Raw genomic sequence first — 26,177 nt, 5'->3', positions numbered from 1 at the left:
ACCCTTTTGCGTGAAACACAAGAATGGAGCTTCTTTTCCTGTCTTCCAGTGGGGCAATGGTCACTGCGATTGAAGGATAAAATGTGTTCATCAGGAGCCAGAATGGTGAAAGCGAAGGTGGTTTGCTCACTGGATGAGTAGTATCAGTGAGCACAGGACAGCAATGTTTCTGTCCAAGGAGACATAAACGCTTTACCCTTCTCCTTCCCTGCGGCAGAGCACTGTGTGATGGAGCCCACCTTGCTACAGACAGCTGGAGCAATCAAGCCTGGCTGTGTGTGGTGGTACTACGGTGGCGAGCTACGGTGAAACACTCCAGATCATAGCACAGAATCTGCCGTGTTTCCGTGCCATGCTGCCTCCCTAAAGAAGAGTGGGAGGCAAAGAAATTTTGACGGTTTCTCTGTGAAGACGTACTGTTTACACAGTGGCCCTGATATCCTCTTTACTCAGAGGTAAATGAAGTTTGTGTCTCGCAATATTTTAACCATAAACAGATTTTTTTCGGCCCCCATTCTGTCAACTGATGGAGGATTCCAAGTACCTCTACATTTTATTCATACTCATACATTTAAACAGTGGAAACGACCAGATATAGTTTATTAAAATATGTTCATTGAAACAATTTTGACTCGGTTTTTAAAAATTGCAAATACATTAAAAACTGTTACAGTGTCATAAGATTGTAAATATTGCCTTATGAAATTATAAAGAATTTGTTTAGTAAAAACTATGAGATATTTTAAACTTCACATATAAAAATATATGTTCTTTTGCAACACTGAACAGTTAAGGCCACAACACTTGAAGGAGAGTTTCAGATACACATATTTTGAAATTGCTTGTCAAAAATATTAGCATAAATACCAAAACTGGTCGTAACAGTCAAACCAAATAAAACATATTAAACTTATATCTTTAAAAGTTTGCTATCAGAAACTTTCCTTCAGAAGTCATAATGTTTTTCAAGTATAAATTACAATGTGCTTGGTGACCACGGAAACAGAGATATATTTATAGTATTGTACAAGATTTTGACCTTCTCTCCATATTTGGGGGTGAAGTATCCTGATGATTTTGCCCCATGTGGTTCTGGTTGGCATCTTTCTTACTGCTTTTAAAAGCTATTTGATCTCCTATTGGTTTTATCTCTGGGAGTGGCTCATTATTACTCTGCATACTTTTCTGACTCGTCAATGACATCCTTTTAAAGAGGAAAATCTAGAAAAAAACCCACACACACAAAGAATTCATTTCAGTAAGTGAATAGTCACTTAATCGTATTTTAGGGGGTATAATCTTCAACTAGTCTTAACATTATTTCATCACATCTTTATGGGGCACCACGTGTACAAAGGTACATTCTCAGTGTCCATCGGCCTCTTCTTTTACCAACGGCAATCATGACTCCTCCCTGAATTAAGACCTTTCAGGGTTTAACGTTCATCATCTGTGCCTTGGTAATACATTATCATTTTTCTTCAAAGAGCAAATTCAGTATTTCACTTTGTTGTGTTGTTAAAGAGGAAAAAGATGAAAACTAGGATGTTCTGGAGGGGGCGAGACCCTCCATTCCTAGAGATCAGAACTTCTGGCAAAATGTTAGTGCCGCCAAATGATGGCTTTGGGAGCCCCCAAGGGTCTAAAGGCAGGTGGATATACGGATCTGCTGCTCAGGAGAGGCCAGGGCTATAAGTGGGCAGGTAGGAGCCAGACAGAGGAAAGCAGACGTCATAACCCACAGAGTGCAGGCAGGCAGAAAGGAGAACAGAAGGAGAGAAACTAAAGAAGAGCCAAGGGTGAGATGCAGTCAGAAGTGGAGGAGTCAGTACTGGAGACAGAACTTTGTGGAAACGACAGCAGGAAAGAGAGGTATCTCAGAATTGAGCGAGGAAAGTGTATCAAGAAGGGAGTGCCAAATAGGGCACATATAGGAGAAACTGGAGAAGATGATGATGGAAAAGAGCCCCATGGGATTTAAGCCTTTTGAGCATGTAGTCAGAGAAAATAAGATTCCTGAAGAGTGACAACATACATACAAGTTTTGACAAGATGCCAAAAACAAAAAAAAAAACAGGTGAGGACTTGGCTCCTTTGGAAACCCAAATGATGTGAATAATAGCTAGCCTTTAGCCTTAAAGAATGGAGGAGCTTAAGTGAAAAGTGGCAACCTGAAAAATCAGAGTCTAGAGAAAGGGTCTGTGGGCTAAAATGGGGGAACTCCTGTTTTGTTTCTGCTGTTGTGGAGGAATCCATATCTTGAAAAATTCTGCTACTACAAAATACCAAGAAATGCTCAGTAAGTACAAAAACATAATTTTATAATGTGTAAGTAAGTTCACAAAAACAAAATGAAGGGAAATAAATCCCTGTGGGCCAAAAAAAGTAGGGAACAGGCAACCTCAGAGGTGAGGGAGCAATGAAATGGCATTTATTGATCTCACAACTTAGACTCATTTTGTTAATGTATATTTATTTGTTTTTTTAAAAGATTTTATTTATTTATTTGACAGAGATCACAAGTAGGCAGAGAGGCAGGCAGAGGGGTGGGGGGGGGGTTGTTGAAGCAGGTTCCCCGCTGAGCAGATGATGCAGGGCTCGATCCCAGGAACCTGAGATCATGACCTGAGCCGAAGGCAGAGGCTTAACCCACTGAGCCACCCAGGTGCCCTGTTAATGTATATTTAATCTCACAAAATGTAGAGGCTTGGAACTGAGACCCTTCCACAAAGTGGGGACCCTCTAAGAACTATGCCCTTAATGTAAGTTCATCTACAAACACTGGGAGATGACAAAATAACATGCTCTCCTGGTCTAGACTTTGAGTGAAGGAGAACCACGTTTTCCTAGTGGGAGATTGGGGTTCCCATTTACTTTACTGGTGTAGGTGGGAAAGCCCTAACTGAGAAATTAACTGAAAGTGGTCCTGGAATGGTAACACCCAGAGGAGCTAACAGAGGCTAATACAAATTCTCTACGGATGGATTTGCCTTCATGTAAGCCTTAAAGGGGTTCCACAAGAAGTCCCAGTTGAACATGAACTCACAATCCAAATTTCAAAACACATAAGGAAACAAGAGAGTACTAGCAAGTCAACCAGAGCAACAAACAGATTTTGATTCCTAAGGGATGTCTGACATTGAAGTAACTAAATACACAATATAAAATAAGTATGCTTAACTATTTAAAGAACCAGAATAAAAAAATCATGAGCACAAAAAATAGTTTTTAAATGATTGATTTGAAAAAGAATCAAAATAAAATTTCATGTGAAAAATATAAACACAATAGGTAGGTTGAAAAGATTAGTCTCAGCTGTAAGGAAACTATGGAATCAAAGAGCTCTGAAAGCTCTGAAATTCCCCAAACTATTACTTAGACAAGGATACCAGGAAAGTAACATTAAAAGACACGGATAAAAGAATGAAAAGTTTTGTGTCAGAATTCCAAAGAGAAGAGAGGAAATATTCAAATTATAATGGATGAGAATTTTCTTAAACTGATAAATGACATGAATCCTCAGATTCAAGAGTCATAATGAATTAGAAGAAGGTTAAAGCAAAAAAATTCCCACCTTGGCATCTCATAGTGAACTGAAGTACATCAAAATAAACTAAAAAAAAAAAAACAAACAGTGAGGGAGAAAGGATAGATTATATATAAAATTATCAGCAATTATATTAAAGCAAATTTCTTAATAGAAACAATGGGAGCAGATATCAAAAGAAAGTAATTGCCAACCAGCCATATGATCATTCATTTGCAAGTAAACAGAAACTTAAAAAGTTAACTATAAGAAGAAATCTATGACAGGAACTTCCAAAGGATTTCTTCAGGGAGAAGAAAAAGGATCCCAAGAAGGATACCTGAGATGTAAGACAGAATGGTGAGTAAGAAAGTGGTATAACAAATAATAGTAACATTTGATTGGTGAGGCTAAAAAATTAAAATACTGGATAAAATAACATGTAAAATTGGGAAAGAAGGAGTGATAGGAGAGAAAACTCTTCTAAGATCTTGGTATTATTTGGGGAAAAGACAGGAGCATTAACTAGCTTTAGATTTAAGGTACATATATTAAAAATATTTAAAGACAAAATCTAGCTAATAGGCCATTTACAAGAGACTCATCTAAAACACAAATAAAAGAATGAAAAAAAAGTTTCAAAGTGCTAGTCAAAGGAAAGCTAGTACAGCTCTATTAATAACAGATAAACTTTGGTATTTTTTTAAAGATAAGGAAGAATACAAATAGTAAAGATGACTGATTTAAATGTAACTGCATTAATAATCAAATTAAATATAAATGGGCTAAATGCTCCAACTGAAAGGCAGAGATTTTCAGGTTAGATAAAAAAGCAAAACCCATCTATATGTTGCCTAAAGCAAATGCATTTCAAATATAAAATTACAAATGAGTTAAAAATAAACGGATGAATAAAGATACAACATGATATCTCTAATCAAAAGAAAGCTAGAGTGGCTATGTAATATCAGACCAAGCAGATTTCAGAGCAAACATTATCAGGGATAAAGAAGTCCTTTCATGATAAAGGGGTCAATTAATTAGGAGAATATAACAATCCTAAATGTTCTAGAACCTAATAAGAGCTTTAAAATACATGAAGCAAAAACTAATAGAAGTACAAGGAGAAATAGATAAATCCACAGTGGCATTTAGGGATTTTAATGCCCCTTCCTCAATAATAGATATTACAAGTAGACAGAAAATCAGGAAAGATAGGAAATACTTAACACTATCAACCAACTTGAAGCAACTACATTGATAAGACAATCCACCCAACAACAGCATGCTTCTCAACCTTCTCAAGTGCACATGGAATACTAACCAAGACAGACCTGATTCTGGGCCATAAAACTGATCTCAATAAATTTAAAAGGACTCAAGTCATACTAAATATGTTCTCTAATCACAATGTAATTAAATTAGAAATTAATATCAGAAACCTCAATGGAAAATAACCAAATATGTTGAAATTAAGTAACCCATGACTCAAAGAAGAAGTGAAAAAATATTTTGAACCAAATGAAAATGAAAACACAATATATTCAAGTACTTCAGAGAAAATTTATAGCACAAAAGCCTCCTTAAGAAATAAGAAAAGTCTCAAATCAGTGACCTCAACTTCCATATTAAGAAACCAGAAAAAGAAGAGCAAATTAACCCAGAGAAAGTAGAAGAAAGGAAAATATAAAGATTAGAGTGTACATAAAATATAGAACAAAACAGAAAAGTAAATGAAACCAAAAACTAGTTCCTTGGAAAGATCAATAAAATTGACAAACTTCTAACCAGTTAATCAGGGAATAAAAAAACAGAAGACATAAAAAAAAACTGACAAAATCTGTGTAAGACTTGTACACTAAGAACTATAAGACATTGTGAAGAAAAATATAAAACATCCATAAATGGGGAAGTATCTTCATGAGTTAGGAGACTTAATATTGTTAAGATCTTAACTCTTCTCAAATCCATCTGTAGGTTCCAAGCGATCCCAATCAACATCCCAGAAGGCATTTTTTCTCCAGTAATTGACAAACTGATCCTAAAATTTCATATGGAAATGCAAAGGGCCTAGAAGAGCCAAAACGAGTTTGAAAAATAACAAAGTTGAAGGAGTAACACTTCCTGATTTCAAGACTTATTATGAAGCTACAGTAATCAAGACAGTATGGGACCGGCACAAGATAAACAGATCAAAGGAACAGAATACAGACTCCAGAAATGTGCCCACACATGGAAAAGTTAACTGATATCTGTGAGGACAATTCAGTAGAAAAAAGATAATCTTTTTTCAACACATAGTGCTAGAATGATCAGATGCCCATAAGCGGGAAAAAAAAAAAAAAGAACTTCAATTCATACCATCACCATATAAAAAATTGACTCAGAATAGTACTCAGCAAGAGAAAGGAATGAACTATTGATACATGTATGGATGGATTTCAAAACAATTGAGCTGAACAAAGGAAGCCAAACAAAGAGTACATAGTGTAGGATTTCATTTTTTTTTAAGATTTTATTTATTTATTTGACAGAGACAGAGATCACAAGTAGGCTGAGAGGCAGGCAGAGAGAGAGAGGTGGAAGCAGGCTCCCCACTGAGCAGAGAGCCCGATGCGGGGCTCGATCCCAGGATCCTGGGATCATGACCTGAGCCGAAGGCAGCGGCTTAACCCACTGAGCCACCCAGGCACCCCTAGGATTTCATTTCTATAAAAATCTAGAACTTATAAAACAATGTACAATGATACAAGGAAGATCAGTGGCTTGGATAGACAGGGATCACAAAGAGGCACAAAGAACCCTCTGCCAATAATGGCACTGGTTTTCTGATTTCATGTGTATGCACATGTCAAAAGTAATCCAATTATATACTTTAAGTATGTGTCATCTAGCATATGTCAATTATATCTCAATATAGCTCTTTTTAAAAAGCAGGGGAGTCATTATTGGGTGACCTGAGACTGTCTCAGGTTTTAAGCTTTGGAAAAAACAGACAATGACAGAAGACCACAGGTATAATCTACCTCCAGTTTTTCTCACAATATAAAGTCTGGCTAACTGTGTACTTGAAGTGAGCATGCTCATTTGTAACTTGCAATGGGGAACAAAGCATACCATCAGAGAAAAGGCAGTAACTAGGAAAGGCAAGAATTCACAAGCATACTTTTTTGGTGGAGACACTCTCATCTCAGCGTCTTTTATTTATGGTAGTGACAGTGAACAGGAAATCTATTGATTGAACTGGCATTGGAACTACCCAGGGGATCTGCCATGTTGCAGCTAGTTTCTGAGGGAAGGCACTCGAACTTTAACCTCTGTATCTGCAGTCTCTGGCCTTGTGCCTGGCACATTAAGAGATAACCAATTAGTATATGCTAAATAAATACATGAATAAACTACCTCTATAACATAAAGAAATTATTTTTAATAGCTGAAAAGTTTACTACCCTTTTTTTATTAGCTACCTTAGGTGGAAATGAAGCCAATAACACATTTTTCTTAGTGGCTAACTGTGGATCCAAATAACCAGCAGTGGCTACAGTGGAGAAAAGTAGTATCTGGGAATTTCTAGATATACCATTCACCTACTAAAAGATCTCTGCCATCAGTTAAGATCATAGGTCCTAACCTGCCAATCTGAAACATCTAAAATCACCAAAACAAAATTCAGAGGTGAATTCTGTTCTGTAGCTGCCAAGAGTACAGTTCCTTCTTTTCCTTTTTTGGATTATCTTTGCAATGTCTGTCTAAATATTCTTTTTATATGAGTTAATGCATCTTTTACTTTCCAAGCTTTAAAAAGTTTTGATTTGTTTGGCTTGGATGGTATAAAGAGGTTAGAGACACTCTAGATTAAAAAAGGTCACGTGGAATTGACTAAAAGAAAATCTCACCTAAATCATCTATGTCCTTTTTAAAATATGTAGAATAACAGTATATTCTTTAAGTAGAAATACATTTGTTGTTACTTGACTTTTTAAATATGATTTTCATTACTTTTTATTTCTTTTAACTAAGGACATGTACATTTACTGAAGTATATTCTTCCATTATGTATCAATGAGAATTTGAGCAGAATCCAAGTTAAAGACTACATCCTTGAGCCTGGCACCTGCAGCCCACTGTCCCCTGGCCTGACCTCCCATCTGTCCCGTCCACTTGTGCCAGTGCTCGGGCCCCCTGCCTGGCCTGCTCGGGAGCAGGCCTCTCCGCCTCCCACATGGCATTTCTCCCCTGGCTCAGCCCCCTCTCCTAGTCCTGGGTATCCAAATCTTCCCACCAGTGGGCAATGCCATGCTGAAGAATGGACAGCCTGAAAAAGTCCCGAAACTCGATCGTGTATTCTAGAACACACGTTTTCATTCAGTCTGAGATGTGTTTCGAATATTTTCTTCTGCTGCTTCACTTCACTTTTCCTCCTAGGTTCTTCTGTCTCCTGACTCCTTTACTTTTCATCTCTCTTCCTCAAATCTGACTTTCTTTTCCAGAGTCTTTCCCTAAGCTCTTAAAATTGGAAAAAAGTCTTCACGGGATCGCTATGTAGTAGAGTATCTGTTAAATGTTCCTTTCTACTAGACAGAGAATGTTCCTAACACTTTATATTATAATATATAATATTATTTATATTATAATTATAATTCTACGACACACATTATAATTCTAAGGAGGAGAGTAATTCTGAGAGTATCCTTTGAGCCAGGTCACAGCTATCTCTAAATATAAGGCAATTTTTATAAAGTAAGAATACTCACGAAGTAATTTTTAGTAAAAGATAAACAACCCGGGACCTGTACCAAAATTTTCGCTTGAAAACTTCTGTGGCAAGAGACAGGCTGTTTACTACTCTAAGGGCTGCTCCTGGTTTTACCCTCCTCCTCGCCTCTTTCTTACCTCCTTACATTTTATAGTTCGTTATCAACCAAAAATATTTCTTAGGCATTTACCATGTCCCATGTACCAGGGACTGTGCTGCCTGCTAAGGATCCATTGGAAAGCAAAACAGAAAATAGTTTCTGGCCCACAGAGCGGAAGGCCAGTGGAGAGAGAGTGAGTCATAAAGCAAATAAATGTACACTTCACTGTGAAATTGCCAATTACGATAAATACAAAGAAGGATGAGAAAAGGGGGTTACGTGAGAGGACAGTAATGGGACATAATTTATCTAAGTGCAGCTGGTCACAGAAGTCCTCTATGTAGAAATAACTACTTGAAGCTCAAACCCAAAGGTCGAACAGGAATTAATAAGGCCTTTCATGGATCTTTTCTTCCACATTTCCTCCTAAAGCTTCAACTTGGAAATGTGCTCTCATGATTACAGAAAGTTCTCCGGCAAGTGGGAAGAGTAACTTTCAAGAAGAACCATCTCTCTCAGACTATTAACTCCCAAACAGGTATTCGGTAGGAAAGGCTGACGTAGCCTGTGGTCACATTTCCTAAGCATGTAACATCCTTATTTTTTGCATTTATCCTATTTCTTGGTTTTGCCTTACTTTCTTCTAGACTCTCATGATTACACTCATAATTTATGCAAGAAAGTTCTTTTGTGTATCTTTTCCTGTAAGCTGAATCTCTATGAATGGGATCATTGAAAGGAATGTGCTATTAAACTCTGGCAGGGTCACCTGACTCCATCTAAAACCCAGCAAATAAACAGCTATGTTAAAACACGAAACAACACTTGAAATTCGTCGCATGTTCTGGAGCCATAAAAGCTCATATTGAGGAGTTAAATTATGTGGATCACTATATAAAAGGTAAAAGGAGCAATTCAATACTTAACACTAAATGAAAAATAAATTTCACTTACCTTCTTTGATTTTTTGATGTCTTTACTTGGTGTTGATTCACTGTCTTCCAGGACTTCAGAAGATCTGCTCTTTGCACGATCACACATGTTTCCTACAATAGAATATATTTAGAATTATGTTTTCCTAAGTAATGAGAAAAAGAAAAGTCCTGATGCCCACAGTGCAACTCTATCAAGCCTGACTTAGGGGGAGTACTAAAGAGAGTGTACCAGTACCACTGGAACAGCAGACAAGGTCTATACAGCCTACTTCCTAGAAGGTTGAGTTAAGGCAAAAAGCCCAGAATGACCTGACCAATGTTGGAGATGTTTGCATGACCAGTACCCAAATACAGCTACAAAGGTAACAGTGAGAGTTAGGAAAGACTTCCATAAAATAGAAATTACTCTTTTTAGTTAACCTAGTTATAATTAAATTCTTTGTACTCATACAGACATGGTGTTTGAAATCGACCCAGTTATATAACCGAATAATAATTTTTAAGGAAACTCATGAAGCATATGCTTTCTTATAATTTTATATTATCAACTACTTAAATCTTACTTTTAATTAGTTGCTAAGAATACTTATAATATTTTAACATTTTGCTTCAAATATTCTAAAACTTACTACTCTGTTGAAGTTAGAAGGAAAAAAGTATGAAGGAACTACTCTTCCTCCTGCCCAAGTTCAGATCAGATATCCACTACTATGAATGGTTATTTTTAATGAGGACACAGCAAAAAGCACACTTTGATGTGATGGTGTGGAAACATAATATAAGGGTTGCACAACAAAACTCAGATGATTTGGCTGTACAAAATGTAGGTCTCAAGGGTAATCACTGTCCCCTCAATTCTGTGGCACCTGTTCTCTGACACCAACAGGAAGGCCTGGGACAGGACCTGCCTTAAATGTCCATGATAAGATGAAAGACCCAAGTCTGAGCCCTGGGGAAAATAATGGGCTGGTCAGCCGTGGCTCCAGGCCAGCCTGGTCTTTAGCAACGGGGTCTGGCAGTGCCCACCAGAGATATAAATTGAGATGTGGGACAAAAGCCCAACTTAATACTACTGGTTGAAAAGTTAAAAAAAAAAAAAAAAAAAAAAAAAAGGGTAGTGAAAAGGCTGTCCTGAACCACTTAACACTGATAAGTGAGTAGCTGTGAGTGACGATTAATGAAAACAAGTACACCTGGGTCACGTATTTCATTGCTTGCTATGAGGCTCATGTGACAGTAAAAAGCAAGAAATAAAATACACACGTGTAAGCTCTAATGCCTCAACCACTGCATACGTGTGCACATGTATGTATACGTATGCATGCATGCATGTGTGTATGTTAAGGTAGCTGGCCTACTGAAGTCAAATGTGTTCACACCTTTTGGATTTTCATTGTATTCACAAATAGCCCGTTCTTCATGGTTGGTTTTCTTGTCCTATAAATGATAAAGAAGCAATATAATAAAAAACATAATTGTGATGGGCTGGAAAACATCATCTAGGTTTTAGGCAAGGGCTCTCGAGTCAGCCTCTAGCTAACAACATAAACATGTGACAACTGCCTCATTTTGCTGGGCTTTTGCCTCAGATGCTGAGTGATTGCTAACGTCCCTTCTAGTTTCAAGTTTTTTGATTCCAAAAAGTTGTATGATTCAAGAATTCTACTCAAAGATGATTCAGGAACATTAGCTGGTATATGAATTGGCTCAACATTTTATACTGTCGAATTGGAGATTCAGTTATTCTATGTTAAACAATTTCAGGGACCACCCAAACTGGAACTCATAAATATTCCTTATAAATCTTTCCCACCCTCCGAAAGAAAACAATAACTGCTAGAAGCTTTTTTTTTCCCTCAGTGTGAGGAAGGAGTCTTGAGAAAGGAATTAAAGAAGAAAATGACCTCGACAGCACAGCCCCATTTGTAAATGAAAAATACATGCACATGAAACAACACAGGTTTACAAGTACACATTCAAATAAAAGGACGAGCATGTTTCAGCGGTTGTCTGTGTTATGAAAAAGGAGAACTAAAAGGGAATCAATTTAAATCAGGAGGACTTGCGCAGACCAAAGATGCAAGTGATTCATCAACAAGAAGGTATGATTGACTCAGTGCTCTGTGCAAGAGGTACAAAAAATGAAAATGGAAACAAATCGACATGGCGTCATTCAGTTTGGGTTTCTGAATTCCCTACCTGTGAAATTAACCCAGAGCAGTGTTAGCAAATGAATGATTTCAAACCTACCAACTGTCTCCTAGCAGTGTCCCTCTTGGACAAAAACTGCCAGATGGAAGAGATGTTTCTGACATTCCTAGCACCACTTTTAGGATGACTTCCCTTTCTTCAGTTATAGCTCCTCCTTTCCCTCCTACAATTCCTTTCTTCTACACTGCATTTACGCAGCACTGAGCACAGCCTCAAACACTGCTGTGAACAGCTTTCAGTTGTCTACATACATGTAAATATACACATGTATGTGTGCACACACACAGCCCATTTCTGCCACCAGTAGAGGGCTCCTAACTTTATAATTTCATCATTTTAAGGACCCAGTGCTGAACTTCTCGGTTAATTTCTCAACAGTATGTTGTACTGACCCGTATCAGTTCATTTCCACCCAAGCGGGGAACAGAATGCTACCAAGAAGTGTGGAAAGGGTGTGAGAAACAAAGTATGCCTGATTCAAAGATCTGCTAAAGCTTTTCCTACAGCACAAGAACCAAGTTTCTCAGAGAAGTATTTCTGCTCCCAAAGGCAACTGCAGCCTGCTCTCTGCAGAGACCATGGAACCCATATGCTTGCTCTTGGGCAGGATCTCAGGATTTAAGCGCGTATCATCATACCTTTTCAGTGGTGTCAATCAATACCTTTTCAACCGAGTTGTCCTTGGCTTCATCCATTGGTATGTTCTTCTTGCCTTTTGGATATTCATCAACTTCCTCATCCACGTCCTCGAATTCATCTTCTGAAAATTCGTGATCCTGTGTCAAAATTGATAATCAGAGAAGAAGTAAGATTTTCTTTTTTTTTTTTTTTAAAAACAGATTTGATATTGTGGTCATAAATAATTTATACCATCTCAAAGAACACAGAGAATAAGAATTCAAATACTGAAAGCAAAGAAAATGCTGCATAACCTATCATGCATATCAAGTTACTATATTAAACAAGGTTTTTCGGCACGTTGATCTATTTCAGCATTTTCAATGACTAGGATTCCCAAAATTCTATTAGCGTCTACTACAAGGTTAAAATGGGGAAAAAACCCTAAATATGCTTTCTGAGCTGTCTCAAAAGAATGCTTTTAAACTTTAGGGAAGTTAAAAAGCTTTCTACTGTAGCATTATAATATAATCATATCTATATATTACATTCATTTTCCAAAACACAGGGATTTAAAATCACTTCAGAAGTACAATTCACTGATATTCACGAAAGAGAGTTAAGTATAATTACTTATATTCCAGAAAGAAGATAAAGGGACACAGGCAGTTTAAATGGTTTGCTCTTGGTTATTTAAAGCAGAGGGAGAAACACAGGCAGAACTTAAGTCTATCTGGCTCCTGTCCAACTAATCCAAATTATAAGTCTGCCTGTCTATGGATTTGATAGAGTAAATCATGTAATACTAAGTCTAGGCGGAAAATATTAGTTATATTCTTTATTCTATACTGAGATTTTTTTTTTTTGCAGTTTCATATTTTGGGTGGAATACTGCTTATTTTTTGTCATTAAGAGATCAGGCTTCTGATTGGACTTTTTTCTTATGCTTTTCATTTATGCACTTCACTAATGGCCCTCAAAATAGGCAAGGGAGTAAGTAATTAGTGCCCTTTACGCCCTTGAAGAATGTTTTTACAAAGTTCACCTCGGCCATGTTTACCTCAGACGATAGACACCCTTTATATCCCTTCAACACAGTAACTAGCTTCTCGTGGTCACCTTCCTAGTTGCTGTTTGGCTAAGGATGAGCTGGACACCGGAAAGAATCTTTAGTGGGTGCTTTGAAAATAACACCTCTCATATTTAACTCACCTTTCTTCTGGCAAAAATACCAAATGTGAGAGTTCAGGCTAGGGAGAGGATATGTTTATATTTCACACCTCAGTAACAGACATAAGTGGCATCCTCAGGCCAACAGCACTAAGGGTGTGGCCCTTACAGCGTTGTCACTAAGGACAAGCAATCCGGAAGGGAAGCCTGGAAATTTAAGAGTTTCGGCAGTTAGGCAGCTATGCTGGGAGGGCTTGACTTAGGTTAAGCAAAGGTCACAAGGGGTACACGTGGGAGGGGAAGGCAAGAGAGGAAGACAGGGGACCAGGGTAGATAGCTATATTGAAGGACATGCTGCACTTTTAGGTTAGATAGGGTTAACTACGAGGTAGCTACCATTCACCAGTAATTTCTAAAGCTTTCTTTTTTTTCCTGTGTAACTTCCCCTCTAAGTGGCTTACATTGGATATTATGCCTGGCCAGAAGCACATATGAGAAGGTAAAATGATCAGAGACTACTTTGGAGGGGAATGGGAAGCAAGATTACTAGATTTAAGATTTATGGCTGATAGACAGATGTATTCATGAATGTATATAAAACAAAGGCCAGTGGGAAAGAACAGTGCTCCTGAGACAGAGAACTTCAGACTCTGTGCATCTCTCTCCCACGGGGAGGGGTCGGTGAGCTATGTTCCAGCAAAGTCCTCTTCTCTTGAAGAATTCTGCTAGTTTAGCACCTGAGTCAACTCCAATCATGCTAGTTAACGAAGATATTAATGTAACCACAGGACAATATCATGCTATTATAAAAAGGAACATGACGTTTTATCTTATTTTAGAAATAAGCAAAACACTCATCTCTTTTTATAATGAACTATAAATTTACTCACAACTTTATGAAAATCTGTAACAAAGAATAACTGCTGGAATGGTATCATTTTCTAAATTTGAGAAAGCTCTTAGAAAACATTTTCACTAGAAATCACATCAACTGCAGAACTTTGCACTTAAGCACATTGAGAATTAATCTACTCACATCTGGACTACTACTTTAAATCACAGTACTTACCTTCAAACTGAAACAATTTAGGAGACATTGGCAGAATACTGTTATTTTACAAAGAGAAAGGGCAAAGTTTAAATACAATCTTGTCACCAGAACTATGTAAGACATTAAGTAGTCTAGAACAGTCAGCGGAAACCCATCCCGTGTTGGGGCCACAGTAACGAAGTGAACGGGCCTGGTTCTCACAAAGGTCAGGCACAGCACAGGTCGCTGCAGTCCCGGGTCTGCCCCAGGGCCAGGGTATTTGCTTATGGGCAAATACCAAGAAACCCCGACGTTCCTCACGATGTTTCAGCTTGCTTAAGAATACGACTACACTGCATGCTTGAAAAACTAGAGGGGCTCTCAGCAGCTGGCGGAGTGGTCACCCTGGGGGGACGGGAAATGCCTGGAAGGGGCTTTGGGAGCCACTGGGAAGGGGAGCCACTGGGAAGCACTTTCCCTTGATCTGGGTGTTGACTGTACGGGCATGCTCACTTTGTGGAAAATGCACTGAGCTCTACACGCATGAGAGAGGCTCTTTTCTAGATGTTACTAATCTCAGTAAAGACTTTTAAACAAGTTTTTTAAAGGGGCTATAAAGTGTAAAATTTTGTGCTATGGTTCTCGATTTATGAGATGCCTCCATGTCGTACAGGGTAGACGGTGTTTTCCAAATAGGTTAATAGAACATTAAACTATAGCTACATAACACCAGGTAGGGAAGTGTATATATTTAAAATCTCAGTTTCAAGGTTTCTTAGGACAAGAAGGGCTAACATGGCAGTTTACTTTTATACTACACTAGAGCTCACAAAGGCAGGAGGAGAGAGCAGGAAGGCATTCAGTACAAAGACCTAAGTACTGCTTTCCAAGCTTTGCACCATCAATCATGGCCTGAGCAGCGTCACCTTACAGTCTTTCTGTAAAACGGGAAAGTGACCCAGCAATACCTACCTTGGAGAGTTTGTATCAAAATTAAAAAGATTATTTACAGAGAAAATAGCACAAGCAATGAGCATCTGCATATAAATATAAGAGATTTTAAGACTCTCTAGTGTACACTGAGGGCCATCAAACAAAAACAAAAACAAAACAAAAACCAAGATGCTTGGGTACCATTTTGCCATAATGTCCCAGATCTTACCACTACAAAATAGTTGATTTAAAAGTGTTCGCTTATTTGTTCTACCTTCTTGTGCAGCTCCCTTTACTCTCTGCCAGGAGCCCCCGCAGCTAGACCAAGCAAGGGAAGAGGGAGCAGTCTAGGACGACAGGCAAGTGAGGGGCGCCCTGGCGGGACTGTGGGCAAGTGCTGCCTCAGGTCCAAGTCATGTCCGGAAAACAGTTACAGTGTGAAGTTTCCCAGTATTTCAGTGCTGGCAATGGATTCAAACATTACCAAAATCACTCTGTAACCAACGAAAATGAGTCTGCAAGCCAGATTGTACCTAGGGCTCCCAGTGTGACCTCCAAATCATTGCCTTTGAATGTCACTACTTTATAATCTCTAAACTTCTCCTATGTACCAATCCCTTAGTTCATTCCTAATCTGGTATTTTTGCCACCAAATCTGTTCCAGTATGACTCTGATAAACAGGCCTGTGAAAGTGGCCATAATGCTGAGGATACAGAACTTCTTGTTGGTAGGCAGTTTTACTCTTTACATGTGAGTTATTTTTAAATCTATTTTGATAAAAACATTAGGACACAGTTGTCCTAATCTGTTGTCCCATACCATCAGCCTTTCAACACACTTCAACCATCGAGGGGCAGTACTGGACCCACGTATGGTGTGCAGACTTTCACTCTATCCCATATTTAAGGGGTTTATCATTATTGTTACTTCGCTCGCACAGATCTACCTCCATAAGCCAATGTGGGGTGGAGGGCTAACAGCTATGTTGGATTTAAAAAGAAGTCAGGTAGACAAAACTAAACCCATGCACATTTGTCAGTGACTTGGAGATGATGGAGGGTAGTTCTGCACCTGACTTGATGTGGTCAGAGGGGATAATTAGAGGGACACGGGCTACCATTTGATGAGGACCCCTAACATGTTTCATGTGTTAACTAATTTAACTATCCAAAGACCCCTCCCTTTTATAAAAAGAAATCAGTAAGACTCAGGTTAAAAAAGGAAAAGCATTTCCAGGTGTCCACACAGCTAATCCGTGAAGGGCTGGGGTCTGACTCCAGGCCGACCGGGCGCCAGTGCCCAGGCTCTTTCCTGGCTCTGCTCACATATGTGCAGACCGGAAGAGCTGCCCTCAGAGCTGTCCCCCACCCCCCACGCTGAGACCAAGAGCACTGCAGGCTCTTCCTGTTGATCAGCTCACTTCAACAACATCCTGTGCTTATGTGCCCTTGCATATAGGAGCAGCAAGTGCAAGTCTAAGGTGTTTTTCCCCAGGGCACCAGAGTCCCTGACTCTAAGGCGGCCTTCCCGCAGCTCCCTCTTTGCTGGCAACGTAGGCTCTGGCCAGCCTTCAGCCAGGCCTCACCCAGCCCTCTCTGCAGCCCGCCACCATGCCTTCCTGGGCTTGGGCAGCACCCCTCTTTTCTAGAAAGTGCCCCAACCCTGCCCTCCTTCTCTGACTTCCCTTTCTTAACCTCCCCATTATCTATTGAGGTTTTCTCAAACTTTGTCTTCGGTTCTCTTCTTCTCGTACTATGAATGCTGCCTCTCACTCCACTCCATGGTTTCAAGGACCCATAAAAGCTGGTGATTCCCAGCCATCTCCCCTGAGCTCCAGCCCAGACATGGATCTGTCTGCTGCACAGGTCCCGGATCAGCAAGCGCCCAGCAGCCTCCTAAACCTGCCCCTACTCCTCCATTCTCACCCTTCCAGTGGCGCTCCTTCCACCTGTTCTTCACACAGAAACAAGCTTGGCCTTTCCCTCCCTCCAGGTGGCATCTCTTTACGAAGCCTTCCGATTCTATCCCTACAGCTCTCTTGGTAACAGGGGTCCCCGACTCTCTGTCCACACTGTTCTAGTCTCCTCTCCTGTCTCTGTCTGCTCTCCTCGAGCTGCCTCCTAACCCCTGGCTCGGGTCCCATTCCTCTCCAAACCACCTTGCATGCTGCTGCCAGACCATTACTAAAGCCCAAGAGTGATCACCTTACTCTTGCTGTTCAAGGTCTTTCAGAAACACATAAGGCCCTCCACCTCTCTATCCAGAACCAAAAGAATACTCTAAGTTGCAATCACACTGAAATGGTCTCAGGGCTGCCGTCAACCGGGAAAGCCCTCTGGCCCTGCCCCAGCTGCCTGTGTGGCTAGCTTTGACTTCTCACGACTCAGTTGACATTTCCCTGTGGCTCCCTGGAAGCCCTTCCTTGGCCCTTCTCCGAGTGCCACTCCTGAAACGCTCTCTGCTATGTGTGAAGCTTCTGGTCAGCCTATATAAACAGCCGTGAGTTCCCTGAGATCAGGAGCTGTATCTCACGCTCGCCGTACTCAGGGCATAAAACCACCATCTTCTTAATTAAGGGACTTCATGAAGGAACGCCATGGATTTGTTTTCAGATCCTATTTTTATCTTTGGGTAGCCCTGGCTAAAAAGAACACGGGAGGCCAGGGGAGATCAGGTAACAAAGGGGCGCTGTTAAGCCACAGTTAAAGGCAGGGTCACAGGAACTCTTTTGACCTGGTGTTCAAGTCATCTGCACCTACCTGATGTCCCTGATAGGTAAAAGGGCCACAGGAGGTTGTGTGTAAGCAGCGCTCATTTCTTGAGCTCTCCCTGATTTGGGAAAGCTTCCATTCCCTTCTGGGTGCTTGATACATGCTTATTTGTTGAATGAAGAGTATGTACCAAATATTAACTTACAGGTCAGGTGCAATGGAAAGAACGAAGGAAGGAGGAAGAACGGTGCCTTCCGCTATGGTAGCATTTCATCTTGAATACACACGTGTATAGCAAGTTTACCTCTATAATGAAGTAACAGAAAACATTTCATTGCACTCACCTCAAGAGCTGTTTCTGTGGTACTCCTTTGTCGCTTACCTGAAAATAGTTTTCTGCCAGAGTCCTCATTTGAAACTAGAACTCAACGGATTCTACACACACACACTGCACACAGGCCTCAGTAACAGCCAGTGAGAAACTACATTGATCAAAGCCCCATCAACCAGCAGATGGGGACAATAAAGAAGGAGCCAGTTGAGTAACTGAGTAGTTCTGTTTAACCACGTGCTAATTTGCATCTCAAAACGAGGAGGCTCAAGCTCTTGACCAGAACACTGTGCCTGCCTGAGCTACTGCTTCTAAAAGAGCACAGGGCACTTTCGTTGGCCAGGGAAATGTGAAGAAATGGGAAGGGAATGCTGTTTAAAAGTGGTTCTCTAGACCAGTTCTAATACTGAGATGGGCACACGTTCGGAACGCCATTTCAGTACTGCTGGCTAGTTGAGGTCTCCCCTCTGACATTAGTAACCTGAGGGTAAGAGTTTCTTTTCTCCCTGAAGGCTTCTCCTTTATGAACTTAATTCTGTCACTCATCTCAGTTAATCATTTTAAGTCAGCTTTTTAAATAACCATGTTGGGCCCCAGCATTAACAACACAGAGCTGTACACACTAGATCAAAGTACCAATTCCATTCCACTGACACTCACTGAATGTGGCAGAATTTGGTAGAACCCTGCAATGCCAAATTAGTGTGTTTGGTTAGTTAGGGGGAATGACCAGAGATCCCTGCAGCTAAAACAAAATCTACAGTTGCTCCTAAGAGTTTCTTCTCTTTGTATTCTAGTCTCCTCCCCCCCATATTCTTTCTCACAGAGAATCAAATGTGCAAAGGATCCGGCAACACAAAATTCACAGGAAGTTTGCCACTGAGATCCTCCTTGCTCAAAGTGTAAGAAATCCCTCCTGCTCAAGATATGGAAGGGACTGGGGCAGGAAATCAGTTGAAAAGGGAGCTATGAATAAAGAACAATCAGACGATCTAGCTGTATGATAAATACTGAAAATTGCAAGGTTAGATGGAATATACGCGAATAGAAATCTAGCATGTCTAAAATTCAATACCTAATGTTAGTTTCTCTTTCCACAAACAACTACTGACGGTATACATTTACATTTTATTTTACTTGAATCATTCTGAGAAGCAACAAACAGAATTACAGGGTAGTCAAAGGACACATTGAGGGTACGTAATAGACACTGGGAATGAGGATTCCAATAGTACAGTTAAAGCTCAGAAGTTATAGTTTAGAAATACAGAATGACAGAAGACAAGAGACATTAGAGTGCTTTGTTAAGTTTTTAAGAGGAAAGAACAATATATAATTTATAGAAAACTCCTTTAATTTTAAAGTGCAATTTTTCTTCCTTAAACAGCTTTTGTGCAAATGACAAACACAATGGGAGTACATCAGCCCGTTAGAACGAAGGAATTGGGTTTAGGAGGGACATAGTTCCATCATCTAATCCACCTCATTTTATACCTCATTTTACACTTGTAGCCATAAGAATTCGTTTTAAGTTTACATAACAATTTTAAGTACCTTCTGAGGGTACTATGCAGCTATATCTAAAAGTCACTGTAAGTAAACTACCAAAAATGAAATACTTGTATAAATAGTATTTGCACATTAAAAAAAGGGGGGGGGGCGCCTGGGTGGCTCGGTCGTGATCTCAGGGTCCTGGGATTGAGCCCCGCATCGGGCTCTCTGCTTGGCAGGGAGCCTGCTTCTCCTCCTCCCCTCTCTCTGCCTGCCTCTCTGCCTATTTGTGATCTCTCTCTGTCAAATAAATGGGTAAAATCTTAAAAAAAAAAAAAAAGTGAGGCGCTCTGTCTGGCCAATAAGCACTTAGAAGTTTTACATGCTTCCTGAATATATGTTCAGGTTCACCTCTATTTCATGGGATACACTGCCATTGGCCCAGACAGGAACTAAAAGACATCACATTAAGATCTAAGCTCTGAATCTAGCTGACACTTGTAGATTGTTGCAAAAAGGGCACATAAAAGGTTCTAAAAAAAGAAGCACTTTTAAAAAAAATGTGAATTCTTCACTTCAGCTTTACAATACTATCCACCTTATAAAACTATTCTATATAGTAGGCAAATTGTAATCAGAGATCAAAAAGAATTCCTAAGAAATGCTTTTCTAGCCCTTTAGGATCTGTGCCATCTTTAAAGGGACCAGTTTATATGCATAAATGCAACATTCTTATACTATACTCCTATTTCCTAAATCTGTCTTTACTGGGGAATATATTATGTTAATTATCTGCTATGACCTTTTCATATTTCCTAGTGACAGATTTATAATTTGGGGGGAAAATATAACCAAATACTAAAGAGAAGCCAAATTTGCCAGTGCTTTGTGTCGTCTTTATCAGTCGTTACTGTACTACAGATACAGTAACCATGACAAAAAAGCAATTTAATAAAACGTATTAAATGCCTATTACGTGTAAGATGCTCAAACTGTTGGCTGGCCAACAGTTTTAAATTTAAAGGTTGTTAAATTTAAAATTTAAATTTTTAAAAATCTAAAAAGTTTAACAAACTTTCAAACTTCAAGTTTGTTACTTCAATTCTAAATAATGTGGTAATACATTATTCCAGAATTTTTTGGAACCCGGTGGCCCATTTTCTAAAAGTTGTTTTGACCGCACTGGCATTTTGAACCTCTGAACCTCGTGTTTTTTCCCTTCCCCCTCTGTGTTACTGGGAAACTTTGGGGGGTGCGCCTTATCTTTGCCGTATCTCACAGATCCTCTGACTTTGCTTGCTTTGTTGGACTCTTCTCCTTCCCCCAGCCTTCCCTGCTTTCCACTCTCTGCATCTCCTGTCTCCTCGTATTTCCCCTCTTCTTCCTCGGTATCCTCCTCTTCCCTCTCCCTCATTCCCCACTCTGTTTCTTCCCCCTCCCCTTCCTCCTCTCCTTCCTGGTCCCCCTCCCCTTCTTTCTTCTCCTCCTCTTCTTCCTCTTCTTCCCCCTCTCCTTCCCATTCCTCCTCTTCCTCCCCTACCTCCTCTTCTCCCTCCCCCTCTCCTTCCTCTCCTGCTTCCCCCTCTTCTTCCTCCTCCTCCCCTCCTTCCTCCTCTTCTTCCTCCTCCCTTGCTTCCCCCTCTTCTTCCTCCTCCCCTGCTTCCCCCTCTTCTTCCTCCTCCTCCCCTCCTTCCCCCTCTTCTTCCTCCTCCTCCCCCACTTCCCCCTCTTCTTCCTCCTCCTCCCCTCCTTCCTCCTCTTCCTCCTCCCCTGCTCCCCCCTCTTCTTCCTCCTCCCCTGCTCCCCCCTCCTCTTCTTCCTCCCCTGCTCCCCCCTCTTCTTCTTCCCCTGCTCCCCCCTCTTCTTCTTCTTCCCCTGCTCCCCCCTCTTCTTCTTCTTCCTCTGCTCCCCCCTCTTCTTCTTCCTCCCCTGCTTTCCCCTCTTCCACCTCCCCGGCTCCCCCCTCTTCTTCTTCTTCCCCTGCTCCCCCCTCGTCTTCTTCCTCCCCTGCTCCCCCCTCTTCTTCCTCCTCCCCTGCTTTCCCCTCTTCCTCCTCCTCCCCTGCTTCTCCCTCTTCCTCCTCTCTTGCTCCCCCCTCTTCTTCCTCCTCCCCTGCTTCTCCCTCTTCCTCCTCCCCTGCTCCCCCCTCTTCTTCTTCCTCCCCTGCTCCCTCTTCTTCCTCCTCCTCTGCTCCCCCCTCTTCTTCCTCCTCCCCTGCTCCCCCCTCTTCTACCTCCTCCCCTGCTCCCCCCTCTTCTTCCTCCTCCCCTGCTCCCCCCTCTTCTTCCTCCTCCCCTGCTCCCCCCTCTTCTTCCTCCTCCCCTGCTCCCCCCTCTTCTTCCTCCTCCCCCACTTCCCCTTCTTCTTCCTTCTCTCCCGCTTCCCCCTCTTCTTCCTCCTCCCCTGCTTCTTCTTCTCCTTCTCCTTCACTTCCTCCTTCTTTCCCTTCCCCCTCTCCTTCCTCCTCTGCTTCCTTCTCTCCTTTCTCTGCTTCTCCCTCTTCCTCCTCCTCCCCTTCACCTTTTCTTTTCTTCCCTTCTCCCTCTCCTTCCCCCTCTCCTTTCTCTGCTTCTCTCTCTCCCTCCTCCCCCCCCTCACCTTCTCTTTTTGTCCCTTCCCCCTTTCCTCCCTCCTCCACTTCCCCCTCTCCTTCCTCCCCTTCCCCCTCTCCTTCCTCTTCTGCTTCCTCCTCCCCTTTCTCTGCTTCTCCCTCACCTTCCTCCTCCATTTCCCCCTCTCCTTCCTCTCCTGCACCCTCTTCTTCTTCCTCTCCTTCCTCCACTTCCCCCTCTCCCTCCTCCTCTCCTTCTTCCCCCTCTCCTTGTCCTTCCGCCTCTTTCCTTTCTCCCTCTTCCTTGCCTTCTTCCTCCTCTTCCGCTTCCTCGTCTTCTTCCCCTCCTCCCTCTCCCTCCCCTTCCTTCTCATCTCTGTGCTCCTCCCCTTCCTCTTCCTCCATCCTTTTGTTTCTTCCTTCCTGATGGCCTCGTTCCCCCTCCCTTTGCTCCTGGGCCTCCTCCTCTTCTGGGTCTTTCTCTCCCTTACCCAAGCCCTCCATCTCTCCTCCTCCCTTGTCTTCCCCCTCCCCACCCTCCTCACTCTGCCTCTGATCCACTCCTGAACTTCCCTCCTGCTGGACTCCCTCACCTCCACCTCCTGCCTTTCCCTTGCCTTCACTCACCTCCGCTCTGTCTGTCAGGTCGTCTGACAGGATCTCTATCTCTTCCTCCTGCTTTCGTGCGGGCACTTTCACATTTTCCTCACTTGCCTCTACCTCTGGCTCCTCTACTCCACTTCCTTCTGAATCCTCTGCTCCTTCCTGCTCTTCAGGGATCTCTGACAAGTGGTCACATTTAAAATCGAATTTTGCCAGGAATTTGGACAGTTTGTGTTCAGTCTCCTCCTCATGTCCTTGTTCAATAAATTTTCTGCTATACCACAAGTTTGGGTCCATTTCCACTTCGTCATCCTCTTTCTCTCCACTACTAAATTCTACTGACTCGGGCTGCTCGAAGCCGTCAGTGGTGCCTTGCTGACTTGCACTTTCGCCTTCCAAGTAACTGTCTGGCTCGTCTAGAGAGTCTCTTTCGCTGTCAAAAATCATATCTCGCTTGTTCCTCTTACCGTCCTCAATAAAATCTTTACTGTCTTCATCATCAATATTTATGTCTCTATTTGGTAAGTTGTCAAAGAACATATTAATATGTCTTAAATTCTCTTCGATTTGTCTCCTAGCCTTCAGACCTGCCATTTCGGCCAGCTCAGTTTCCTTCTCAGAGACTATTTCTTCTGCATCTGGATCCTTCTGCCACTGGCCTGCATCACTTGCCTTTGCTATGGCCTTCCTGTCAGGTGGATAAAGACCATGCTTACTCTCACGTCTGAACAGCCCTCTTTGCACACCCTCTGCACGGGTGTCAGCTCGAGGCCCAGGCTGGCCTGAGTCACTACCTATGTCCTCATCTGAAAATGCTTCCGTAGTCATAGCTGCTTGCATCACGTACATTCCTTTTGCCAAAAGTTGTTTATAGACTCTTCCCTCATTCACTGTTTTGGACCTCTCTTCACTTGCAAATCCTTTACTATCATCGTTTTCAGAGTGAGCTGTATGCTGCTTCAGTTTCTCAATTGTTTCTTGTTTCTGTAAATTTTTGAAGTAATCGTCATACTACTGTTAGTTGACAAAGGGGACTTATCTACTACAAAACACTGCCCAAATTTTGCATTACTCTAAGTTTCGCTAGCAGAATAAAAATGTCCAGTTTTCCCAGACATTTTGCTCAGACTGGCCTCTTGTTGGCGAGAACCGCCACCACTCTGAGTCTGCGGCACCTGGAACTCCGCCGTGGCACACAGGTCAGCATCTCACTTGCACGCACTCACCACCTACCCTCATGTTGCCTCCACCCACACAGGTCAACTCACGTCAGGATGTCTTCTCCACCCCTTAACTGGAATCGAGTCTTAAAGAGAATATATTTCTAGACAGATTGTGCAAAATACCGGTAAAAAAAAAAAATGTACACTTCTCTTGTATGAAATCAGGTTCGGTTTCCTTTTTTCCTACCTTCCCTGTTATTTTAATTGTTAGACTTTGATTGGTCTTTGAATTCCGTGAAATTCACAGAATTAAAGAAAATTAATGAAAATATGAAATTGTTTAATATTGGAAAAAATGAATAGCTTATGCCTAGAAGGAAAATCTGAAATGAAAACTACAAAACTTTTAATCAGTATACTAAAAAATACGTTTCTTTTCAAAACAAATCTTTGAGTTTTCAAATTTTTGACCCCCTTCCTTTTATCTATTGTATTCTTTAATTATAATAACTTACATACATGAAACTAACCACTATGTGGAAAAGTATCTGCAGTAAAATGCAAGATTTTTATAAAAGCTACAAAATTAAAGACTGCGATTTGAATGATACATTACGAATATGAAATTCATTTCCTGCTGGACAAAATAAGGCAAAAATCAAACCACTGACCTAAATTCTGTAAGCTAATGAACTGAAATATTTGATAAATTTGGGTCTCTGGAGAGTGAAATCTCAATAAATCAAGTGTTATAAATTGTCATGAGCGCTAGGCCCAGGAAGAAGTCATTTTTTGCCCCCCCAAAATTAAAACAGCACAAGTTAAACATTAATATATGGAAATACTACAGTAAATTATTTTTTTAATTCACTAAAATAGGTCTGGTTGAGCCTCTACTTAAAAGGACTATGTCAAGCATAAAATATCAGCTTAAAAGGAAGTGCTTTCCTTCTGCTTGTTCTAGGTCCTACTTTTTAAAAAGTCACAATTCTTTCAAGAGCCCTAAAGAGAGGCAGAGGCCCAGTTGCCAGAAATGATTTCTAAATGTATGTGCCTTTACTTCCCTAGCATAATCAAATAGCACAGAAGAGGCAGAGCCCTGAGTCTAAGAGAAGAGGAAGGAGAGACAGGAACAGATGTCTGCTTGGAAGTGCAGTCAGTCAATAAAGTCAGCCAACCTTCGCTGAGCTTCCACACCGGGTTAGGACAATAGTTCTCCCATATTCAAAATGAATGCTGTTACTCACCACGCCTCTGCCTCTCGGTAAAACAGAGATAAGACTTAACAAAGACTGGCACAAATTTTTAAAAGTCAGCAAGATTCTCTTGCATTTCAGTGACTTTGACTTTGAGGAATTTTAGTTTAATAATGTGACAAAGGCACTGGAAATATAAATTAAATATTGTCTATAAGCCTTCTTCCTTCAGTTTCTATTTCTCCAATTTACTTTTCTCATCCTCAAACCCCTCCTTTCTTTCACCCCACTGGTCCTTAAAGCCGGGAGAAGCAAAGGATTTCAGGTCAGGCCTTTGTCTCTCCAGGGTTGTGAAAAGCAACAACTATTCCTTTCTCCTGCTACTCATTTGTTATTCATTAAAAACCTCTCTTTATCACCCATGCATAGTTTCTGATTAATTTCCAAATGTTTAATTTTGTTTTTATGCTATCAATTCCATGATAGAGTAAAGCCTATTCTGTACACTGGAAAAGCAATTATCAAATATTTTCACTAAAACCACCAAATTTTAGAGCTCAAAAAGATGTTAATATCATCTTTGAGAACAACACGGTAATTCAACCAAAGTCATGCTCAACCCAAGTCTGAGAACCATTCTGATAAACGCTAGTAGCTTCTTCCAACGCTTATGAACTGCCATAATAATCCTTTGCCTTGATGATAAGAAAATGTGGCTACTACGACTTGTTAGTGACAACAAAAAGCAAATTTCAGCAATGAAATCCTGCCATATATCTGAAATACATACCAACAGAACAAACCCAAGTTGAGGCCATCTACAATGTATTCCTCTTTCAAAATCTAAAGTA

At 40.9% G+C, this 26,177-nt stretch overlaps 1 protein-coding gene across 1 annotated transcript in view; it reads right to left on the bottom strand.

Moving 5' to 3' along the window:
• Nucleotides 1–563: 563 nt before the first annotated feature.
• Nucleotides 564–26,177, bottom strand: part of RPGR (retinitis pigmentosa GTPase regulator) — a 54,314-nt gene continuing 28,700 nt past the window's right edge. Inside the window, 5 exon segments of the mRNA XM_047715696.1 lie at nt 564–1,221; nt 9,337–9,428; nt 10,697–10,754; nt 12,191–12,304; nt 22,992–23,951. Coding sequence (XP_047571652.1) covers nt 1,015–1,221; nt 9,337–9,428; nt 10,697–10,754; nt 12,191–12,304; nt 22,992–23,951 — 1,431 coding nt within the window. The 3' untranslated portion in view covers nt 564–1,014.

The sequence above is a fragment of the Lutra lutra genome, chromosome X (genome assembly GCF_902655055.1).
Source record: "Lutra lutra chromosome X, mLutLut1.2, whole genome shotgun sequence".
NCBI classification, from domain to species: domain Eukaryota; kingdom Metazoa; phylum Chordata; class Mammalia; order Carnivora; family Mustelidae; genus Lutra; species Lutra lutra.
The sequence above is the reverse complement of the archived record's forward strand: the minus strand, read 5'-3'. Positions and strand labels throughout refer to the sequence as shown.